This window comes from Oncorhynchus nerka, linkage group LG19 (genome assembly GCF_034236695.1).
Source record: "Oncorhynchus nerka isolate Pitt River linkage group LG19, Oner_Uvic_2.0, whole genome shotgun sequence".
NCBI lineage: Eukaryota > Metazoa > Chordata > Actinopteri > Salmoniformes > Salmonidae > Oncorhynchus > Oncorhynchus nerka.
In genome coordinates, this window is record NC_088414.1 from 38,221,392 (window position 1) to 38,243,547 (window position 22,156).

A 22,156-nucleotide genomic window follows, 5' to 3' on the forward strand; every position below is an offset into this window, starting at 1 on the left:
CCTGTGTGTGTTCTCTCTCCCTGTGTGTGTGTCCTCTCTCCCTGTGTGTATTCTCTCTCCCTGTGTGTGTGTCCTCTCTCCCTGTGTGTGTGTCCTCTCTCCCTGTGTGTGTGTCCTCTCTCCCTGTGTGTGTGTCCTCTCTCCCTGTGTGTGTATTCTCTCTCCCTGTGTGTGTATTCTCTCTCCCTGTGTGTGTCCTCTCTCCCTGTGTGTGTGTCCTCTCTCCCTGTGTGTGTATTCTCTCTCCCTGTGTGTGTGTCCTCTCTCCCTGTGTGTGTGTCCTCTCTCCCTGTGTGTGTGTCCTCTCTCCCTGTGTGTGTATTCTCTCTCCCTGTGTGTGTCCTCTCTCCCTGTGTGTGTATTCTCTCTCCCTGTGTGTATTCTCTCTCCCTGTGTGTGTATTCTCTCTCCCTGTGTGTGTGTCCTCTCTCCCTGTGTGTGTGTCCTCTCTCCCTGTGTGTGTATTCTCTCTCCCTGTGTGTGTATTCTCTCTCCCTGTGTGTGTATTCTCTCTCCCTGTGTGTGTGTATTCTCTCTCCCTGTGTGTGTCCTCTCTCCCTGTGTGTGTCCTCTCTCCCTGTGTGTGTGTTCTCTCTCCCTGTGTGTGTGTTCTCTCTCCCTGTGTGTGTGTCCTCTCTCCCTGTGTGTGTATTCTCTCTCCCTGTGTGTGTGTCCTCTCTCCCTGTGTGTGTGTCCTCTCTCCCTGTGTGTGTGTGTCCTCTCTCCCTGTGTGTGTGTGTCCTCTCTCCCTGTGTGTGTGTGTGTCCTCTCTCCCTGTGTGTGTGTGTGTCCTCTCTCCCTGTGTGTGTGTGTGTCCTCTCTCCCTGTGTGTGTGTGTGTCCTCTCTCCCTGTGTGTGTGTGTGTCCTCTCTCCCTGTGTGTGTGTGTGTGTCCTCTCCTGTGTGTGTGTGTGTGTCCTCTCTCCCTGTGTGTGTGTGTGTGTCCTCTCTCCCTGTGTGTGTGTGTGTGTCCTCTCTCCCTGTGTGTGTGTGTGTGTCCTCTCTCCCTGTGTGTGTGTGTGTCCTCTCTCCCTGTGTGTGTGTGTGTCCTCTCTCCCTGTGTGTGTGTGTGTGTCCTCTCTCCCTGTGTGTGTGTGTGTGTCCTCTCTCCCTGTGTGTGTGTGTGTGTGTCCTCTCTCCCTGTGTGTGTGTGTGTGTGTCCTCTCTCCCTGTGTGTGTGTGTGTGTGTCCTCTCTCCCTGTGTGTGTGTGTGTGTGTGTCCTCTCTCCCTGTGTGTGTGTGTGTGTGTGTCCTCTCTCCCTGTGTGTGTGTGTGTGTGTGTGTCCTCTCTCCCTGTGTGTGTGTGTGTGTGTGTGTCCTCTCTCCCTGTGTGTGTGTGTGTCCTCTCTCCCTGTGTGTGTGTGTCCTCTCTCCCTGTGTGTGTGTGTCCTCTCTCCCTGTGTGTGTGTCCGTGTTATGGAGGATGGTGTGTTGTCACAATGAAAGAAAACATTAGTGTTGCTCAGGTTAAAAACCCATAGATAGTATGGAAAAAGCGTATTTTGTCCACAAACAGTGTTTTTTGTAACGTGTGGTAGAGAACATGGCGGAGGTATTAAGTGGCAGGTGTGTTCAGTGTTTTGGTCTGAAAGCACAGTTTGCACTGCTTCAGAACCATACTGTAGCTCAGTTTCCCACACAGTATTCTACTGCCTTCAGTACGGTATTCTACTGCCTTCAGTACTGTATTCTACTGCCTTCAGTACTGTATTCTACTGCCTTCAGTACTGTATTCTACTGCCTTCAGTACTGTATTCTACTGTAGCTCAGTTTCCCACACAGTATTCTACTGCCTTCAGTACTGTATTCTACTGCAGACTAGTACTCTACCTTCAGTACTGTATTCTACTGCCTTCAGTACTGTATTCTACTGTAGCTCAGTTTCCCACACGGTATTCTACTGCCTTCAGTACTGTATTCTACTGCAGACTAGTACTCTACCTTCAGTACTGTATTCTACTGCCTTCAGTACTGTATTCTACTGTAGCTCAGTTTCCCACACGGTATTCTACTGCCTTCAGTACTGTATTCTACTGCAGACTAGTACTCTACCTTCAGTACTGTATTCTACTGCCTTCAGTACTGTATTCTACTGTAGCTCAGTTTCCCCCACGGTATTCTACTGCCTTCAGTACTGTATTCTACTGCAGACTAGTACTCTACCTTCAGTACTGTATTCTACTGCCTTCAGTACTGTATTCTACTGTAGCTCAGTTTCCCACACGGTATTCTACTGCCTTCAGTACTGTATTCTACTGCCTTCAGTACTGTATTCTACTGCAGACTAGTACTCTACCTTCAGTACTGTATTCTACTGCAGACCAGTACTCTACCTTCAGTACTGTATTCTGCTGCAGACCAGTACTCTACCTTCAGTACTGTATTCTGCTGCAGACCAGTACTGTATTCTGCTGCAGACCAGTACTCTACCTTCAGTACTGTATTCTACTGCAGACCAGTACTGTATTCTGCTGCAGACCAGTACTCTACCTTCAGTACTGTATTCTGCTGCAGACCAGTACTCTACCTTCAGTACTGTATTCTACTGCAGACCAGTACTCTACCTTCAGTACTGTATTCTACTGCAGACCAGTACTGTATCTACTGTATTCTGCTGCAGACCAGTACATGAATGCCTTTAGAACTGAGGTCAGTTTCAGCCTGCAGGATAAAACATGGAAGCCCACCGCAAGTAGACAGTGGGAGTACAGTAGATTACTGTACAGTAGGAGGCTTGTCCCAAATGGCACCCTATTCCCTATATGATGCACTACTTTTGTCCAAAGCCCTATGGGCCCTGGTCAAAAGTAGTGCACTATACAGGAAATAGGTTACCATTGGGACACAGTCAGTGAGGTAGGCGTAGTCCTCTGTACTGTTAAGTCGTCTTTCTGATTACTGTAGGTGATGGCCCGACTTACCACATCACTCCGGCCAAACACCCACTGGCGTTTCTTCCCTGGAACGATCTGTAGAGCAGCGGAATTCAATTCGGGATGAGTCGTTGTGCAAATTCAGTGATGCAGATGAGATACATTTACAACCATGTTAAAGTTGCACTATGCAGAAATCGCTCTACCATTTCCTGGTTGCAAAAAATGCTAATAGTTCGCCTAGTTTCAGTTTGTGTCAAAACAAGCAAGTTTAGTGTAGATAATCATTGTACCATCTAAACCACTGTAAAATCTATGTTCCATAACAAATAATATAGTATTTTCAGCTGTTTGAAGCTGGTGTGCAAAAACTAAACTTAAGAACAGGAAGCATATAAATGGTGCACATAGAACAGATCTACAACTTAGACTTGTTTTCAATGAGAATGACAGATCTATAACTCATATTTCTGTGAGAATTTGGTCTGGTCACCACCCCAAAAAAAGTTTCATATTGCAGCTTTAAATTGAGATGTCAGCCAGGCTCATTTGTCAGGCTCAAGTGCTCAGGGTGTTGGTTTGGAATTGTAATTTTAGACGGGATGGGTGGGTCAGGAGCTCCACCTGGCTTTGCTGTTTTGCTAGTAGGTTAGTTTGACACCAAGGAGGTCCATTGCATGAGTGCGCACACACACACACACACACACACACGTTTGTTTTACTCTCATTGTAGGGACAAAACAATTTGATCCCCATTCAAAATCCTATTTTCCTTAACTTAACTCCTAACCCTAATTGTAAGCCTAAAAGTATTTTTCCTTGTGGGGACTGGCAAAGTCCTTGTTCCTTCCTGGTTCACACACCCCTTAGCCTGTAGCGTTACAGAGAACATCGGCCCTTAGCCTGTAGCGTTACAGAGAACATCGGCCCTTAGCCTGTAGCGTTACAGAGAACATCGCCCCTTAGCCTGTAGCGTTACAGAGAACATCGCCCCTTAGCCTGTAGCGTTACAGAGAACATCGCCCCTTAGCCTGTAGCGTTACAGAGAACATCGCCCCTTAGCCTGTAGCGTTACAGAGAACATCGCCCCTTAGCCTGTAGCGTTACAGAGAACATCGCCCTTAGCCTGTAGCGTTACAGAGAACATCGCCCCTTAGCCTGTAGCGTTACAGAGAACATCGCCCCTTAGCCTGTAGCGTTACAGAGAACATCGCCCCTTAGCCTGTAGCGTTACAGAGAACATCGCCCCTTAGCCTGTAGCGTTACAGAGAACATCGGCCCTTAGCCTGTAGCGTTACAGAGAACATCGGCCCTTAGCCTGTAGCGTTACAGAGAACATCGCCCCTTAGCCTGTAGCGTTACAGAGAACATCGCCCCTTAGCCTGTAGCGTTACAGAGAACATCCATCTAATAGGTCACACTCTGTCATCAGACAACAACCCATATGTAGTGGTGTGCTGGAACCTGGAAGCGAGTCGGGCACGGGACGGTCTGCTTTTGTTCCGCTCTGTCTCCAAGCGACCTCCTCTTCCCCCTGTTATTCCTCACCTACACTGCCCTGCCTCAGGGGCAGCAGACTGGGCGGTTCCACCATAATCAATAGGATTGTATTGGTTGTTGTGAAAGCATTTTAACACTCTTCCTCCGCTCCATCTCTCCCTCTTGTCCCTCACTCTCTCTCTCCAGTATCAGTGAGAGCTTCCTGACAGTGAAAGGTGCCGCCCTCTTCCTGCCCCGGGGAAATGGCTCCTCCCCTACCTCTGCTTCCCGCTTCGCTCAGCTCCGCAGCAAACATGCAGGTACAGTACGGAGCAGACACATTATGGGAAACCGAGCACGGTAGTTTCATGTCCAGATCAATCATTGAAATGTATTTTATAAAGCCCCTTTTGACGTCAGCAGTTGTGAAACCAGTTATCTGGCCTAGACCGCAAAGAGCAAGCAAAGCATCGTGGGCCATAAGAAATTCCCTAATTGGTCTTTCAATTAGAGGAGAGAGTAATGAAAAGATGTGATAAAGCATTAATGTGACAAAGAGAAGAGATTAGCATTTACTAATGAGCCCCCCCCCCTTAAAAGATTTAGATGCACTATTGTAAAGTGGCTGTTCCACTGGATGTCATAAGGTGAACGCACCAATTTGTAAGTCGCTCTGGATAAGAGCGTCTGCTAAATGACTTAAATGTAATGTAATGAGCAGATATGCAAAGTCTGTAAATGCAATAAGGATGCTATAAAGTGGAATGGTACAGCGTGGTGGTTGTTATCATGGGAACACAGAGTGCAGTGTTAAGTGTGTGTGTGTGTGCGTCTCTCCAGGTGACCTCCAGCAGCACCTGCAGACCATGTTCACTCTCCTCCGACCAGAGGACAATATCAAACTGGTGAGTAAACACACACACACACACACACACACACACACTGCATGATCAAAACACAAACATAGTTCTCGTCAACGCAATAGTCAAGATCTGGTTTTCACGCTTCCTTTCCTTCGCTCTCTTTACTTCCCTCCTCTCTCTCTCTCTCTAGGCTGTCCGGTTGGAGAGTACCGTGTACCAGGGGACTCGTTACATGGTGGTGGTCTCCACTAACGGCCGTCAGGACACAGAGGAGAGCTTGGTGCTGGGTATGGACTTCAGTCCTGCAGACAGGTGTGTGTGTGGCCTCAGAGATCGTGTTGGACTATCACAGAGCAATGTGGTGAAGTAACACCGGCTTATTGTGTTGGTCTTCCAGCTCGTGCTCGGTGGGGCTGGTTCTCCCTCTATGGAGCGACTCACTGATACACCTGGATGGAGACGGGTAACAATGTCTCTCACACATAGACGCCATACTGACGGACACACGCACCATACTGACAGGGACACACGCACCATACTGACAGGGACACACGCACCATACTGACAGGGACACACGCACCATACTGACAGGGACACACGCACCATACTGACAGGGACACACGCACCATACTGACAGGGACGCACGCACCATACTGACAGGGACGCACGCACCATACTGACAGGGACGCACGCACCATACTGACAGGGACGCACGCACCATACTGACAGGGACGCACGCACCATACTGACAGGGACGCACGCACCATACTGACAGGGACACACGCACCATACTGACAGGGACACACGCACCATACTGACAGGGACACACGCACCATACTGAGTCCCCATACTGTCCCCATACTGACAGGGACGCACGCACCATACTGACAGGGACGCACGCACCATACTGACAGGGACGCACGCACCATACTGACAGGGACACACGCACCATACTGACGGGGACACACACACCATACTGACGGGGACACACGCACCATACTGACGGGGACGCACGCACCATACTGACGGGGACGCACGCACCATACTGACGGGGACACACGCACCATACTGACGGGGACGCACGCACCATACTGACAGGGACGCACGCACCATACTGACAGGGACGCACGCACCATACTGACGGGGACACACGCACCATACTGACGGGGACACACGCACCATACTGACGGGGACGCACGCACCATACTGACGGGACGACACGCACCATACTGGCGGGACACGCACCATACTGACGGGACGCACGCACCATACTGACGGGGACGCACGCACCATACTGACGGGGACGCACGCACCATACTGACGGGGACGCACGCACCATACTGACGGGGACGCACGCACCATACTGACGGGGACGCACGCACCATACTGACGGGGACGCACGCACCATACTGACGGGGACGCACGCACCATACTGACGGGGACACGCACCATACTGACGGGGACGCACGCACCATACTGACGGGGACGCACGCACCATACTGACGGGGACGCACGCACCATACTGACGGGGACGCACGCACCATACTGACGGGGATACTGACAGGACGCACCATACTGACGGGGACACACGCACCATACTGACGGGACACGCACCATACTGACGGGACGACGCACCATACTGGCGGGACGCACGCACCATACTGACGGGGACACGACCATACTGACGCGCCATATACTGACGGGGGGACGCACCATACTGACGGGGACGACGCACCATACTGACGGGGGGACGCGCACCATACTGACGGGGGACGCGCGCACATACTGACGGGGACGCGCGCCCATACTGACGGGGGACGCGCACCATACTGACGGGGACGCGCGCCATACTGACGGGGACGCGCGCCATACTGACGGGGACGCGCGCCATACTGACGGGGACGCGCGCCATACTGACGGGGACGCGCGCCATACTGACGGGGACGCGCGCCATACTGACGGGGGGACGCGCGCCATACTGGACGGGGACGCGACGCCCATACTGACGGGGACGCGCGCCCATACTGACGGGGACGCGCGCCATACTGACGGGGACGCGCGCCATACTGACGGGGACACGCGCCATACTGACGGGGGGACGCGCGCGCCATACTGGGGGGACGCGCGCGCCATACTGACGGGGGGACGCGCGCCATACTGACGGGGACACGCGCGCCATACTGGGAGGGGGACACGCGCGCCATACTGACGGGGACACGCGCGCCATACTGACGGGGGGACACGCGCGCCATACTGACGGGGGGACACGCGCGCCATACTGACGAGGGACACGCGCGCCATACTGGGGGGGGACACGCGCGCCATACTGACGGGGACGCGCGCCATACTGACGGGGACACGCGCGCCATACTGACGGGGACACGCGCGCCATACTGACGGGGACACGCGCGCCATACTGACGGGGGGACACGCGCGCCATACTGACGGGGGGACGCGCGCCATACTGACGGGGGGACGCGCGCCATACTGACGGGGGGACGCGCGCCATACTGACGGGGACGCGCGCCATACTGGACGGGGGACGCGCCATACTGACGGGGACGCGCGCCATACTGACGGGGACGGGGACGCGCGCGCCATACTGACGGGGGGGCGCGCGCCATACTGACGGGGACGCCTTTGTGAGACGCGCGCCCATACTGACGGGGACGCGCGCCATACTGACGGGGGGCACGCGCGCCATACTGACGGGGGACGCGCGCCATACTGACGGGGACGCGCGCGCCTTGTAAATTGCCATGAGCTGATTTCGCGCCATACTCTGTCAGGGGACGCGCGCGCCATACTGACGGGGACGCGCGCGCCATACTGACGGGGACGCGCGCGCCATACTGACGGGGGGACACGCGCGCCATACTGACGGGGACACACACATCTCCACAGATGTATGTTTCACAGGACTTTCAGGAAAAGGGGACCTTGTAAATTGTTATGAGCTTATTTCTCTCTCTCTCTCTGTCAGGGGTTTCAGTGTGTCCACTGATAACAGGATCCATGTATTCAAGCCTGTGTCGGTGCAGGCCATGTGGTGAGTACACTTTTCATGATGTTGTGTTTTTGGTTTGTTTCCACCATGATAGCTAATGTCTGATACACCTCTTTGTTGTTTTACCTTGCATTTCATTTACCTTTTAATCTCGGGGCGGCAGGGTAGCCTAGTGGTTAGAGTGTAGAGGCGGCAGGTAGCCTAGTGGTTAGAGTGTAGAGGCGGCAGGTAGCCTAGTGGTTAGAGTGTAGAGGCGGCAGGTAGCCTAGTGGTTAGAGTGTAGAGGCGGCAGGTAGCCTAGTGGTTAGAGTGTAGAGGCGGCAGGTAGCCTAGTGGTTAGAGTGTAGAGGCGGCAGGTAGCCTAGTGGTTAGAGTGTAGAGGCGGCAGGTAGCCTAGTGGTTAGAGTGTAGAGGCGGCAGGTAGCCTAGTGGTTAGAGTGTAGAGGCGGCAGGTAGCCTAGTGGTTAGAGTGTAGAGGCGGCAGGTAGCCTAGTGGTTAGAGTGTAGAGGCGGCAGGTAGCCTAGTGGTTAGAGCGTTGGACTAGTAACCGGAAGGTTGCAAGTTCAAACCCCCGAGCTGACAAGGTACAAATCTGTCGTTCTGCCCCTGAACAGACAGTTAACCCACTGTTCCTAGGCCGTCATTGAAAATAATAATTTTTTCTTAACTGACTTGCCTAGTTAAATAAAGGTAAAATTGAAAGAAAAAAAATCTAAATTTCTCATCAATGTCACCCCCCACCCATCCACGGTCTCTCCATCCTTCTCCGCTCATCTCTCTCCATCCCTCCATCTTCTCCGCTCATCTCTCTCCCTCTCCCCCTCTCATCCCTCCATTTCTCTCCTCTCCCAGGTCTGCTCTGCAGTCGCTCCACAAGGCGTGTGAGGTGGCTCGTTGCCATAACTACTTCCCCGGCAGCCTGTTCCTGACCTGGGTCAGCTACTACCAGAGCCGGGTCTCCTCTGACCAATCACGCATCAACGAGTGGAACGCCATGCAGGACGTCCAATCACATCGTGCCGACTCTCCCGTGATGTTCTCTGACGTGTGAGTGTCATAAACGCGCTGCGTGACGCGTGGGACTCCGTTTCACCCTTGATGTTAATTTACCGTGTGCCACTACATTGGGAATGTTTATCACTCGAGGTCCCATGATGCAACACATCGCCGACGCGCAGTAAAACAAAACGTATGTAGAGACGTGTTGTTCAGATGTTGACTGGTCCTGACGACTAACTATCTCGGTCATCAAGTTCTTGTTTAACGGCCTAATTAGGTGAACGTGGATTAAGAGGGAGGGTTTTAACATCCGTGCTGTTTCTATGGACCTGAACGTGACCTTCTAGAAATAGTTGTTGTTGAAATCTCACACAGTGCTGGTGTACACTGTACACACACCACTATACACAACACACACACACCACTACATATTCACAGGTGTGTACCACACAATATTATATAGCTCTGTGGTTTATGGCCTGAAAAAGGGCAGAAGGAAGGGGAGGGGCGAAGAAGGCTGGAAGGGTCATCGTTTGAAGTCCAGGAAGGAGGGAGGGTGATCTCACACTTCCCACCGTGTGTTCCCAGGCCGACGGAGAGAGAGAGGACAGAGCGGCTCATCAAGACTCGTCTGAGAGAGATCATGATGCATAAAGACCTTGAGAATGTCACCTGCAAAGAGGTGTGTGTGTTCATAACAAGTTGTCATAGTTTTTACATTTCCTGTTAGTAGCGTGGTGGAAATGCACGTTGTGTGTATGAGTGTATAACCTGCGCGTTCTGTCCTAGATCCGCACAGAGCTGGAGGTGCACATGGTGTGTAACCTGTGTGAGTTTAAGGAGTACATAGACAAGGAGATGATCCTGATCCTGGGTCAGATGGACAGTCCCACTGAGATATTTGACCATGTTTACCTGGTAGGTCGGTCGATCGATCTCTGGCGTTCTTGTCTCTGATTCTATCCCAGTCTCTAGTAATACTTATTGTTTAACTGGCTATTATTGTCGTCCATTAAACTGGCCCTGACCTGAAAGTGTAAAGGGACATTGGGAAAAAAAGCTGGACTGGAGTGGAACTGATATTAGTGTTTTTTTGTTTCCCTCCAGGGCTCTGAGTGGAACGCATCCAATCTGGAAGAGCTGCAGAACAGTGGGTAAGGCTTGTTCTAGAGAACTACTACTCCCATACTGCACTGCTCATAAAATTCAAAATCTCAATTCTATTAATATTTCCATTGCCTCTCTATAATGACAACCTGGTCACCTCTCTCCTACCCTTGTTCCTCTTTCTCCCTTCACTCCTTCCCTTTTCTCTCCCTCATCCTCCTCAGTGTTCAGTATATTCTGAACGTGACGAGGGAGATCGACAACTTCTTCCCAGGTGTGTTTGAGTATCATAACATCCGTGTGTATGATGAGGAGGCTACAGACCTGCTGGCCTATTGGAACGACACCTACAAGTTCATCTCCAGAGCCAGGTGAGTCACTACTGGACTGGCCTCTGTGGACTCTCTCTCTCTCTCTTTCAACGCTCTCTTCTTCTCAACTCTCTTTCTTCTCAACTCTCTTTCTTCTCAACTCTCTTTCTTCTCAACTCTCTTTCTCTCAACTCTCTTTTTCTCAACTCTCTTTTTCTCAACTCTCTTTCTTCTCAACTCTCTTTCTTCTCAACTCTCTCTCTCTCAACTCTCTCTCTCAACTCTCTCTCTCAACTCTCTCTCTCTCAACTCTCTCTCTCTCAACTCTCTCTCTCTCAACTCTCTTTTTCTCAACTCTCTTTTTCTCAACTCTCTTTCTCTCAACTCTCTCGCCACGTTAACTCACATCTTTCTCATATTTCTAGAGATGGGTCTCTGTGTTTGTCTATCTCTCTAACGTCTCTGATCTCTGTGCTCCTATGTCATTACCTTAACCAGTTATAGAGTGTGTCTGTGTTAAATAATGTCTCGGTCTGTGTCCCTGTAGGAAAGCAGGAGCTAAGTGTTTGGTTCACTGTAAGATGGGTGTGAGTCGCTCTGCGTCCACGGTGATAGCCTACGCTATGAAGGAGTACGGCTGGGACCTGGAGAGAGCATTCAACTACGTTAAGGAGAGACGTGCTGTCACCAAACCTAACCCCTCCTTCATGAGACAGCTAGAGGAGTACCAGGGCATACTGCTGGCCAGGTACACACTGCACTAGCTAACACACGTACCCATTCTCTCACACACTCTCTCTCACTCAGGTGGCATTGTTTGTCACTTACAGCACATACCTAGTAAAGACGTTCTAAGCAGACGATAGTTGTCAGAAACACACTTTTGTTTCCATGAGACGGACCAGGTGAATCCAGGTGAATCCATGTTCCCTTACTGCTGTTAAATCCACTTCAGTCAGTGTAGATGAAGGAGAGGAGACGGATTATAGGTGCCAGGCGCACTGGTTTGTGTCAAGAACTGCAACTCTGCTGGGTTTTTCACTCAACAGTTTCTCGTGTGTACAAGAATTGTCCACCACCCAAAGGTCATCCAGCCACCTTGGAACGCTTTCAACACCTTGTAGAGTCCATGCCTCAAAGAATTAAGACTGTTTTGAGGGCAAAAAGGGTGCAAGTTAACGTTAAGAATATGTTCCTAATGTTTTGTACACGTGTGTGAACTACCAATGAGTCAGGGGAACTACCAATGAGTCAGGGGAACTACCAATGAGTCATGAGTCAGGGGAACTACCAATGAGTCAGGGGAACTACCAATGAGTCAGCGGGGCCCATGAGTCAGGGGAACTACCAATGAGTCAGCGGGGTCCATGAGTCAGTTTTCAGTCAGCCAATGAGCAGCCAGTCTGGTATGGAGCTGGATGGAGGAGCCTACCAGAAACTAGTATTTAATGTTGATATCTCGATTCCCTCTTTCTTCCTTTCATTCTTTCCTTTCTCCCCTGCCTCTCTCCATCTCTTCCACCCCCCCCCCCTCTCTCCCCACTACCCTTTCTCCCCCTCTCTCTCCCCACTACCCTTTCTCCCCCTCTCTCTCCCCACTACCCTTTCTCCCCTCTCTCTCCCCACTACCCTTTCTCCCCCTCTCTCTCCCCACTACTCTTCCACCCCCCCTCTCTCTCTCTCCACCCCCAGTAAGCAGAGACACAACAAGCTGTGGCGTTCACACTCGGACAGTGACCTATCGGAGCACCACGAGCCGCTATGTAAGACCGTCCAACACCCCCACACCCTGGGCCGCTCCGACCCTCGTAACCAGGGTAACAGCCCCGCCGCCCCCTCCCTGCAGGAGCTGCTGCAGCCGCTGGGATCCCCCTCCATCACGGGCCAGGTGGTGCGGTCCATCTCTGAGTGTGGGACCCCTTCTAGTGCAGGGAAGGTGGTACAGTCCAGTAGCCTGCCCAATGCTACTGCTACCCAGGAGAATAATCTGGACACTAACCAGGAGACTAGGACTGATGCTCTGTTGACCTCCACAACTGGGGACCAGTCATTGGGTACTGGGGACCAGTCATTGGGTACTGGGGACCAGTCATTGGGTACTGGGGACCAGCCATTGGGTACTAGGGACCAGCCATTGGGTACTGGGGACCAGCCATTGGGTACTGGGGACCAGCCATTGGGTACTGGGGACCAGCCATTGGGTACTGGGGACCAGAATCCTTCAACAGCAGCAGCTACTACTGCCTCCACTGGTTCCCAGGCCCATGGGGAGTCTGTGTGTTCCCAGTCACCCCCTCTCTCCAACGGCCTGTGTGATTATGAAGAGGATCACTCAACCCCTCTCCCTCAGCCGCGGGCGGCCACCGTGGTGCCTGACATTTCCACTGTCACCGTGGCGGAGACCGTGCCGGTCAGGCGCCCTCATCCGCCCCCTATCCAACACCACCTTGTCTCCCCCGCCGCCCTTCCAACCTCCTCCGATGAAGACGAGACTCCGAAAGCCAAGGAGCCGTCCACCACCTTGCCTAAGGAAAAATACTGCCAGCTGCAGGTGACACCATCCGTGCCTGAGTCATCGTCAATGACCCCGGAAACAAGCACACAAACAGCAGGACCACAAGAGCCGTCCACACCAGTGCCTGACAAGAAAGTAGACTGTGACCAGCGGTTATCTGGGGTATCATTGGACAGTTCAGCATCCCAACAATCCTCCAGTATTGAGGTACTCATCATTAGCCAGCCCAGTGGCCCCCCTCAGGACCCTGCTCTCGAGGCGGAGGGGTCCTCGGCTCTCAGCACAGACCACATCAACTTCTTCAGCGCCAGAGAGAAGTTCCAGGGCCTGACTCAGGATGGGAGGACCCGTTGCCTTTCTGATCAGGCACTGCAGCAGACACCTCAGCCCACACCCAGGGATCCAGGACAGGAGCAGGAGGACCCCTCTGTTGTGGCGACTGGGGAGGGAGAGGAGGAGGAGGTCGAGGAGAGGAAGAGGGTGAGACAATTATAATGATTTTGATCAAATCCTGTGATGAGTCTTTGCACTGTAATAAAGGCAATTTGTGATTTAATTAGGGTTTGACTATCTGTAGTTGCAATACAACTGTTCCACACAGAAGCATGTTCATATAGAAATACAGTCACCGGACAGGTTATCCTGTTCACAAAAATGCATCACTCCTACAGACAGTGAGTCACGTAGCTGTGGCTTGCTATATAAAGCAGGCAGACAGGCATCGAGGCATTCAGTTACTGTTTGATTGAACGTTAGAATGGGCAAAACGACTGACCTAAGCAACTTTGAGCGTGGTATGATTGTCGGTGCCAGAAAGAATTTAGCTTTAAAGCTTATTTCCTGCAGTTCTTTACATTTTGTCATGGGGTGCAAAGAGAATTTTTGTTTTTTTTTAGCAAATTTTCTTGCAATTCTACACATTTTGTCATGTCTAATGTGTATTCATGTGATATTTGAGATATTTGAAAATGACAAAATCTATGGGCTAAAAAAAATAAAAAATACTAACTAAGATGAGCCAGTCCAATCTGCAGCAACTGCATGATGCCATCACCATGGAACAACATACCTGTGGAATGTTTCTGACTGGTAGAATCCATGCCCTGAAGATATGAGTACCTAATAGATTCAGTTGTGAGTTTTGTGTTCTCCAACATCACCACCCAGTGGTGTTAGTGGGGATCTTAAGAAAATGAATTTAGGCTACCAACTTGCAAAAGGACTACTTCTATATTGTTATTTATTGTACTGATTGCTGTTCTTCTTTCTCTCAGGAGAGCATTGTCTCTGTTCACCTCATAGTCACCGAACTGGAGTCCATGACGCACACTGTGGCCCCTCCCCCTGGCCCTCCCAGCCAACCAGAGCCTACTGCTTCCCAGGACCACGAAGTGGGTCAGTCAAACCAGGAAGTAGAGGGCAAAGATGCAGAGTCACAGCAGGAAGTGGACGTTGTCAAAGAGGAAGTGAAGGACGAAGCAGAAGAGATGGAAGCAGTCTCCCACTCTCCTCCCGCCCCTCACTCTGCTGATTGGGCGATGGGCTCTGTGCGCCGCGTCACCCAACAGCTGGAGCAGAGAATGAGGCAGGACTCCCCTTCCCCACCTCCACCTTCCCTCCCCCCCACCCACCCCCATCGTCGCTCCCCTCTCTTCTCTCACTCAAGAGAACACTCCCCTCCTGCCTCTCACTCCTTCCCAGAGACAAACTCCAACCCCCAGAATGCACCACTCGGCCCGCAGGGGTCAGAGGTTAGCACTGTGCAGGAAAAGGGTGGGGGCTGTAGTCCTATGGAGGAAGATGGAGGACAGGAGGCTTGGAGAGGAGGTTTACATGAAGACAGTGTCCAAATGCACAAACACAACCTTAGTGATGGCAGCCTTGCATCTACCCTCCACCCTACCACCATGACCCCTCAACACTCTTCCCCCATCACCCTTCTCCATTCTACCCTAAACTCCGCCCTCCCCTCTCTTCAGTGGATTTCCTGTGTCTGGAGGGGGTGACAGAGTTTGAGTCGGGCACAGACTGGGACAGTCTCCCGGGTCGAGGACCCCCCGGTGACGACGACATGAGGGAGACATGGGAAACCCTGCGTGAGCTGGGGGCGTTCCTTCGCCAGGTGAGCGGTGGCGGAGCCAAGGTACCCAGGTGTGTGGGCCAGGTGTGGGGGGAAGGTACACAGGCTAGGCAGAAGAGGGTCAGGGGTGGCGACAGGCAGAGAGCCAGGGAGGTGGAGGCACGGATTCGCCAGGCTGGGCTGACACCGCCCTCCATGATGAAGCGCTCTGCCTCATTGGCTAAGCTGGGCTGCTTAGACCTGTCGGCCAATGACCTGAGCAATTGGGATATTGGCCCCACCTCTCCGGCGACACCCGCTGTGGAACTTCTCCTTCCTTCCACAGAAGCTGACGAGTCCTCCAGGAAACTGAGGGTGCTGTTCCACAATGCCCTGTGTCCTTCTGTCTCGACCAGCAGGCAAGAGTCCCTCACCAACAGAGCGGAGAGGCCTTGTGAGAGCGGGGACACACCCTCAGAACACTTGCATTCTCCTACGTCCAATCAAGGCTGGCAGAAGGAGAAACATCCTGACTCTGGCCATGCCCTCTCGCATGACCTGATCTCCGTGGCAACACGACAGCAGTATGGAAGGACACACCCCCTACGTAGGCTGAAGAAACGGACTGTCAGCACCCTCTACCACACTATGTGACCCTCACTGTGTGTGTGTGTGTGTGTGAGAGAGCATGAGAGACACAGAGTGATGAGAGCTGGTCAAACGCCAGCCACTTCCCTTAGCCCCTACCACCTTCCCTGGCAGATGATAGTCAGATGTGTGGACAATATGCCGGCCGCCTCTAGGATCATTGGAAGGCTCGATGGATTATAGCTAACACAAAGCTGATCTCTTCAGGGCATCGTGTATGTAGCCACTCCTAGGATGTGTAATGTTTCTTGTTGCATACTGTATGTAGTGTGTATTTGAGTCATTTTAGGATGTGTCCTTTTGTTTTCTATTTGTTGGAGTCTGAACTGTTTGTGAGGCAGAATATCTCCATAAGTTTTAAAATGTTTGTCACTTTTGTGTACATAATAGGAAGTGTGTGTGTGTGTGGGGGGGGGGGGCTGAAAAGTGCAGTTTCTCCCTTCCCTTTCTATCAGAAATAACAATGATATGGGGACGTTTCTCAAATATGCACTTTACTGTTTTTTGATTTGGTTCCTACCCCTGGAGCTTAATGTGAGATGAATAGTTGTGAGTATTTTACAGTGCAGAAATGTCATTTCATTTTAAATCTGTAAATATTCTAATTTTTTTATGTGCTTCAACTGTGACCAATAAATAATGACAACTTAACTCCGATTTTTTTCCTCAATAGGACCACGAAGTAGTTCTTTACGTATGAAATATAGACTTGACGACACAACTGTGTGCAACGTTGAATTCGATGGAAATGGTTCTGTACAGAACGACCGGTTGAGAACCGTTGTGATTATGGTGACCTGAGCCCTAGGACCATGCCCCAGGACTACCTGACATGATGACTCCTTGCTGTCCCCAGTCCACCTGACCGTGCTGCTGCTCCAGTTTCAACTGTTCTGCCTTATTATTATTATTCAACCATGCTGGTCATTTATGAACATTTGAACATCTTGGCCATGTTCTGTTATAATCTCCACCCAGCACAGCCAGAAGAGGACTGGCCACCCCATGTAGCCTGGTTCCTCTCTAGGTTTCTTCCTAGGTTTTGGCCTTTCTAGGGAGTTTTTCCAAGCCACCGTGCTTCTACACCTGCATTGCTTGCTGTTTGGGGTTTTAGGCTGGGTTTCTGTACAGCACTTTGAGATATCAGCTGATGTACGAAGGGCTATATAAATAAATATGATTTGGTGAGGGCAGATCCCATACGGTGTGCTGCATGAGTTTTGACATTTCAGATGTTCACACCCATATTAATCAGGCCACACCTCACCATCCAAGCCACGTGTCATTCAGTATAAACCGCACGGCATGGCAAATGTTGAAGCGAACTGAACGCACCCCAGTTCTTCCTCTGTCCTTTAGTTCTCAAAGCTCATTGGAGGAGGAAGTCCGAGGGAGGGGACCTTGGATCCTCTCCTCCAATGAGCTTTGAGAGGAATTGAGAACTTATCTACTGTAGTGATATCTTCCTACCTTTCCTACACTACCTTTTTATTTTCAGAAGACATTCAAGAGAGAGAAATGGTAATGGCATCTTTTTGTAGCCACTAACTCTGCCGTGGTTCGTTGGAGAAAAGCCGAAAATAAGGTCTGTGATAAACACAGGCTTAGGAGACCTAATCCGTTCTGTTTGATAATCCTCAGCTAATGTCACTTCTTGAAGAATTAGTAAATAAAAAAAGGCTTCATTAAGGTCATGTTCAGTGCTATTATCTCAGGACAAAATATTTAACATCTCTTAAGCCTGAGTTCAAACGTTCTTAATTTATCCTATAGGGATGGCTGAACAAAGATTTTACTGAGTTTACCGTTCATATAAGTCAATTTAAATATTCATTCATCCCTAATCTATAGATTTCACATGCCTGGGCAGGGGGGCAGTCCCTAGGCCCACCCACTCAGAATGAGTTTTCCCCCACAAACGGCCTTTATTATAGAGGGAAATACTCCCCTTCAGATGATCCTGCCGGATGTGGAGGTCCTTACACGTGGTCTGAGAGTATGGGGCCGGATGTGGAGGTCATTACACGTGGTCTGAGAGTATGGGGCCGGATGTGGAGGTCCTTACACGTGGTCTGAGAGTATGGGGCCGGATGTGGAGGTCCTTACACGTGGTCTGAGAGTATGGGGCAGGATGTGGAGGTCCTTACACGTGGTCTGAGAGTATGGGGCCGGATGTGGAGGTCCTTACACGTGGTCTGAGAGTATGGGGCCGGATGTGGAGGTCCTTACACGTGGTCTGAGAGTATGGGGCCGGATGTGGAGGTCCTTACACGTGGTCTGAGAGTATGGGGCCGGATGTGGAGGTCCTTACACGTGGTCTGAGAGTATGGGGCCGGATGTGGAGGTCCTTACACGTGGTCTGAGAGTATGGGGCCGGATGTGGAGGTCCTTACACGTGGTCTGAGAGTATGGGGCCGGATGTGGAGGTCCTTACACGTGGTCTGAGAGTATGGGGCCGGATGTGGAGGTCCTTACACGTGGTCTGAGAGTATGGGGCCGGATGTGGAGGTCCTTACACGTGGTCTGAGAGTATGGGGCCGGATGTGGAGGTCCTTACACGTGGTCTGAGAGTATGGGGCCGGATGTGGAGGTACTGCCAACTTCTCTAAAATTATGTTGGAGGTGCCTTATGTTAGAAAAATGAACATAAAATTATCTGGCAACAGCTCTGGTGGACATTCCTGCAGTCAATTACACCCTCAAAACCTGAGACATCTGTGGCATTGTGTTGTGTGATAAAACGACACGTTTTAGAGTAGCCTTTTATTGTCCCTAGCACAAGGTGCACCTGTGTAATGATCGTGCTGTTTAATCAGCTTCTTGATATGCCACACCTGTCAGGTGGATGGATTATCTTGGGAAAGGAGAAATGCTCACTAACAGGGAGGTAAATGTGTGCGCACCACATTTGAAAGAAATAAGCTTTTTGTGGTATGGAACATTTCTGGGATATTTTATTTCAGCTCATGAAACCAACACTTTACTTGTGTTTATATTTTTGTTCAGTATAATTTCCAGGTTTTAGGACAACAAACTGGTGAGCTCTTTGCAAGCCCAATCAATGATTACACTTTTAATCGTTACCATCTTTTCCACAGTGAGTCACTAGCTAAGTTTCCATCCAATTTGAGGAGTGGTGTTTCCACCAAACAGTCAGTTGCTGATGACGTGCTATTTTGCACCAAAAAAAATTCAATCACATTTTTCAACTCTACCGATTTACATTTACATTTAATTTAAGTCATTTAGCAGACGCTCTTATCCAGAGCGACTTACAAATTGGTGCTTTCACCTTATGACATCCAGTGGAACAGCCACTTTACAATAGTGCATCTAGGTCTTTTAAGGGGGGTGAGAAGGATTACTTTATCCTATCCTAGGTATTCCTTAAAGAGGTGGGGTTTCAGGTGTCTCCGGAAGGTGGTGATTGACTCCGCTGTCCTGGCGTCGTGAGGGAGTTTGTTCCACCATTGGGGGGCCAGAGCAGCGAACAGTTTTGACTGGGCTGAGCGGGAACTGTACTTCCTCAGTGGTAGGGAGGCGAGCAGGCCAGAGGTGGATGAACGCAGTGCCCTTGTTTGGGTGTAGGGCCTGATCAGAGCCTGGAGGTACTGAGGTGCCGTTCCCCTCACAGCTCCGTAGGCAAGCACCATGGTCTTGTAGCGGATGCGAGCTTCAACTGGAAGCCAGTGGAGGGAGCGGAGGAGCGGGGTGACGTGAGAGAACTTGGGAAGGTTGAACACCAGACGGGCTGCGGCGTTCTGGATGAGTTGTAGGGGTTTAATGGCACAGGCAGGGAGCCCAGCCAACAGCGAGTTGCAGTAATCCAGACGGGAGATGACAAGTGCCTGGATTAGGACCTGCGCCGCTTCCTGTGTGAGGCAGGGTCGTACTCTGCGGATGTTGTAGAGCATGAACCTACAGGAACGGGCCACCGCCTTGGTGTTATTTGAGAACGACAGGGTGTTGTCCAGGATCACGCCAAGGTTCTTAGCGCTCTGGGACGAGGACACAATGCAGTTGTCAACCGTGATGGCGAGATCATGGAACGGGCAGTCCTTCCCCCGGGAGGAAGAGCAGCTCCGTCTTGCCGAGGTTCAGCTTGAGGTGATGATCCGTCATCCACACTGATATGTCTGCCAGACATGCAGAGATGCGATTCGCCACCTGGTCGTCAGAAGGGGGAAAGGAGAAGATTAATTGTGTGTCGTCTGCATAGCAATGATAGGAGAGACCATGTGAGGTTATGACAGAGCCAAGTGACTTGGTGTATAGCGAGAATAGGAGAGGGCCTAGAACAGAGCCCTGGAGGACACCAGTGGTGAGAGCACGTGGTGAGGAGACGGATTCTCGCCACGCCACCTGGTAGGAGCGACCTGTCAGGTAGGACGCAATCCAAGCGTGGGCCGCGCCGAGATGCCCAACTCGGAGAGGGTGGAGAGGAGGATCTGATGGTTCACAGTATCGAAGGCAGCCGATAGGTCTAGAAGGATGAGAGCAGAGGAGAGAGAGTTAGCTTTAGCAGTGCGGAGCGCCTCCGTGATACAGAGAAGAGCAGTCTCAGTTGAATGACTAGTCTTGAAACCTGACTGATTTGGATCAAGAAGGTCATTCTGAGAGAGATAGCGGGAGAGCTGGCCAAGGACGGCACGTGCAAGAGTTTTGGAGAGAAAAGAAAGAAGGGATACTGGTCTGTAGTTGTTGACATCGGAGGGATCGAGTGTAGGTTTTTTCAGAAGGGGTGCAACTCTCGCTCTCTTGAAGACGGGAGGGACGTAGCCAGCGGTCAGGGATGAGTTGATGAGCGAGGTGAGGTAAGGGAGAAGGTCACCGGAGATGGTCTGGAGAAGAGAGGAGGGGATAGGGTCAAGCGGGCAGGTTGTTGGGCGGCCGGCCGTCACAAGACGCGAGATGTCATCTGGAGAGAGAGGGGAGAAAGAGGTCAGAGCACAGGGTAGGGCAGTGTGAGCAGAACCAGCGGTGTCGTTTGACTTAGCAAACGAGGATCGGATGTCGTCAACCTTCTTTTCAAAATGGTTGACGAAGTCATCTGCAGAGAGGGAGGAGGGGGAGGGGGAGGAGGATTCAAGAGGGAGGAGAAGGTGGCAAAGAGCTTCCTAGGGTTAGAGGCAGATGCTTGGAATTTAGAGTGGTAGAAAGTGGCTTTAGCAGCAGAGACAGAGGAGGAAAATGTAGAGAGGAGGGAGTGAAAGGATGCCAGGTCTGCAGGGAGGCGAGTTTTCCTCCATTTCCGCTCGGCTGCCCGGAGCCCTGTTCTGTGAGCTCGCAATGAGTCGTCGAGCCACGGAGCGGGAGGGAGGACCGAGCCGGCCTGGAGGATAGGGGACATAGAGAGTCAAAGGATGCAGAAAGGAGGAGAGGAGGGTTGAGGAGGCAGAATCAGGAGATAGGTTGGAGAAGGTTTGAGCAGAGGGAAGAGATGATAGGATGGAAGAGGAGAGTAGCGGGGGAGAGAGAGCGAAGGTTGGGACGGCGCGATACCATCAGAGTAGGGGCAGTGTGGGAAGTGTTGGATGAGAGCGAGAGGGAAAAGGATACAAGGTAGTGGTCGGAGACTTGGAGGGGAGTTGCAATGAGGTTAGTGGAGGAACAGCATCTAGTAAAGATGAGGTCGAGCGTATCGCCTGCCTTGTGAGTAGGGGGGGAAGGTGAGAGGGTGAGGTCAAAAGAGGAGAGGAGTGGAAAGAAGGAGGCAGAGAGGAATGAGTCAAAGGTAGACGTGGGGAGGTTAAAGTCGCCCAGAACTGTGAGAGGTGAGCCGTCCTCAGGAAAGGAGCTTATCAAGGCATCAAGCTCATTGATGAACTCTCCGAGGGAACCTGGAGGGCGATAAATGATAAGGATGTTAAGCTTGAAAGGGCTGGTAACTGTGACAGCATGGAATTCAAAGGAGGCGATAGACAGCTGGGTAAGGGGAGAAAGAGAGAATGACCACTTGGGAGAGATGAGGATCCCGGTGCCACCACCCCGCTGACCAGAAGCTCTCGGGGTGTGCGAGAGCACGTGGGCGGACGAAGAGAGAGCAGTAGGAGTAGCAGTGTTGTCTGTGGTGATCCATGTTTCCGTCAGAGCCAAGAAGTCGAGGGACTGGAGGGAGGCATAGGCTGAGATGAACTCTGCCTTGTTGGCCGCAGATCGGCAGTTCCAGAGGCTACCGGAGACCTGGAACTCCACGTGGGTCGTGCGCGCTGGGACCACCAGATTAGGGTGGCCGCGGCCATGCGGTGTGGAGCGTTTGTATGGTCTGTGCAGAGAGGAGAGAACAGGGATAGAC

At 51.5% G+C, this 22,156-nt stretch overlaps 1 protein-coding gene across 1 annotated transcript in view; it reads left to right on the plus strand.

Moving 5' to 3' along the window:
• ssh2b (slingshot protein phosphatase 2b) overlaps nt 1–16,512 on the plus strand; it is a 23,816-nt gene extending 7,304 nt beyond the window's left edge. Inside the window, 14 exon segments of the mRNA XM_029688869.2 lie at nt 4,559–4,671; nt 5,192–5,256; nt 5,405–5,526; nt 5,612–5,677; nt 8,198–8,263; nt 9,075–9,269; nt 9,810–9,903; nt 10,011–10,139; nt 10,329–10,375; nt 10,553–10,699; nt 11,187–11,387; nt 12,332–13,634; nt 14,429–15,028; nt 15,031–16,512. Of these exon segments, the coding sequence (XP_029544729.2) occupies nt 4,559–4,671; nt 5,192–5,256; nt 5,405–5,526; nt 5,612–5,677; nt 8,198–8,263; nt 9,075–9,269; nt 9,810–9,903; nt 10,011–10,139; nt 10,329–10,375; nt 10,553–10,699; nt 11,187–11,387; nt 12,332–13,634; nt 14,429–15,028; nt 15,031–15,867 (3,985 nt within the window). The 3' untranslated portion in view covers nt 15,868–16,512.
• Nucleotides 16,513–22,156: the final 5,644 nt, after the last annotated feature.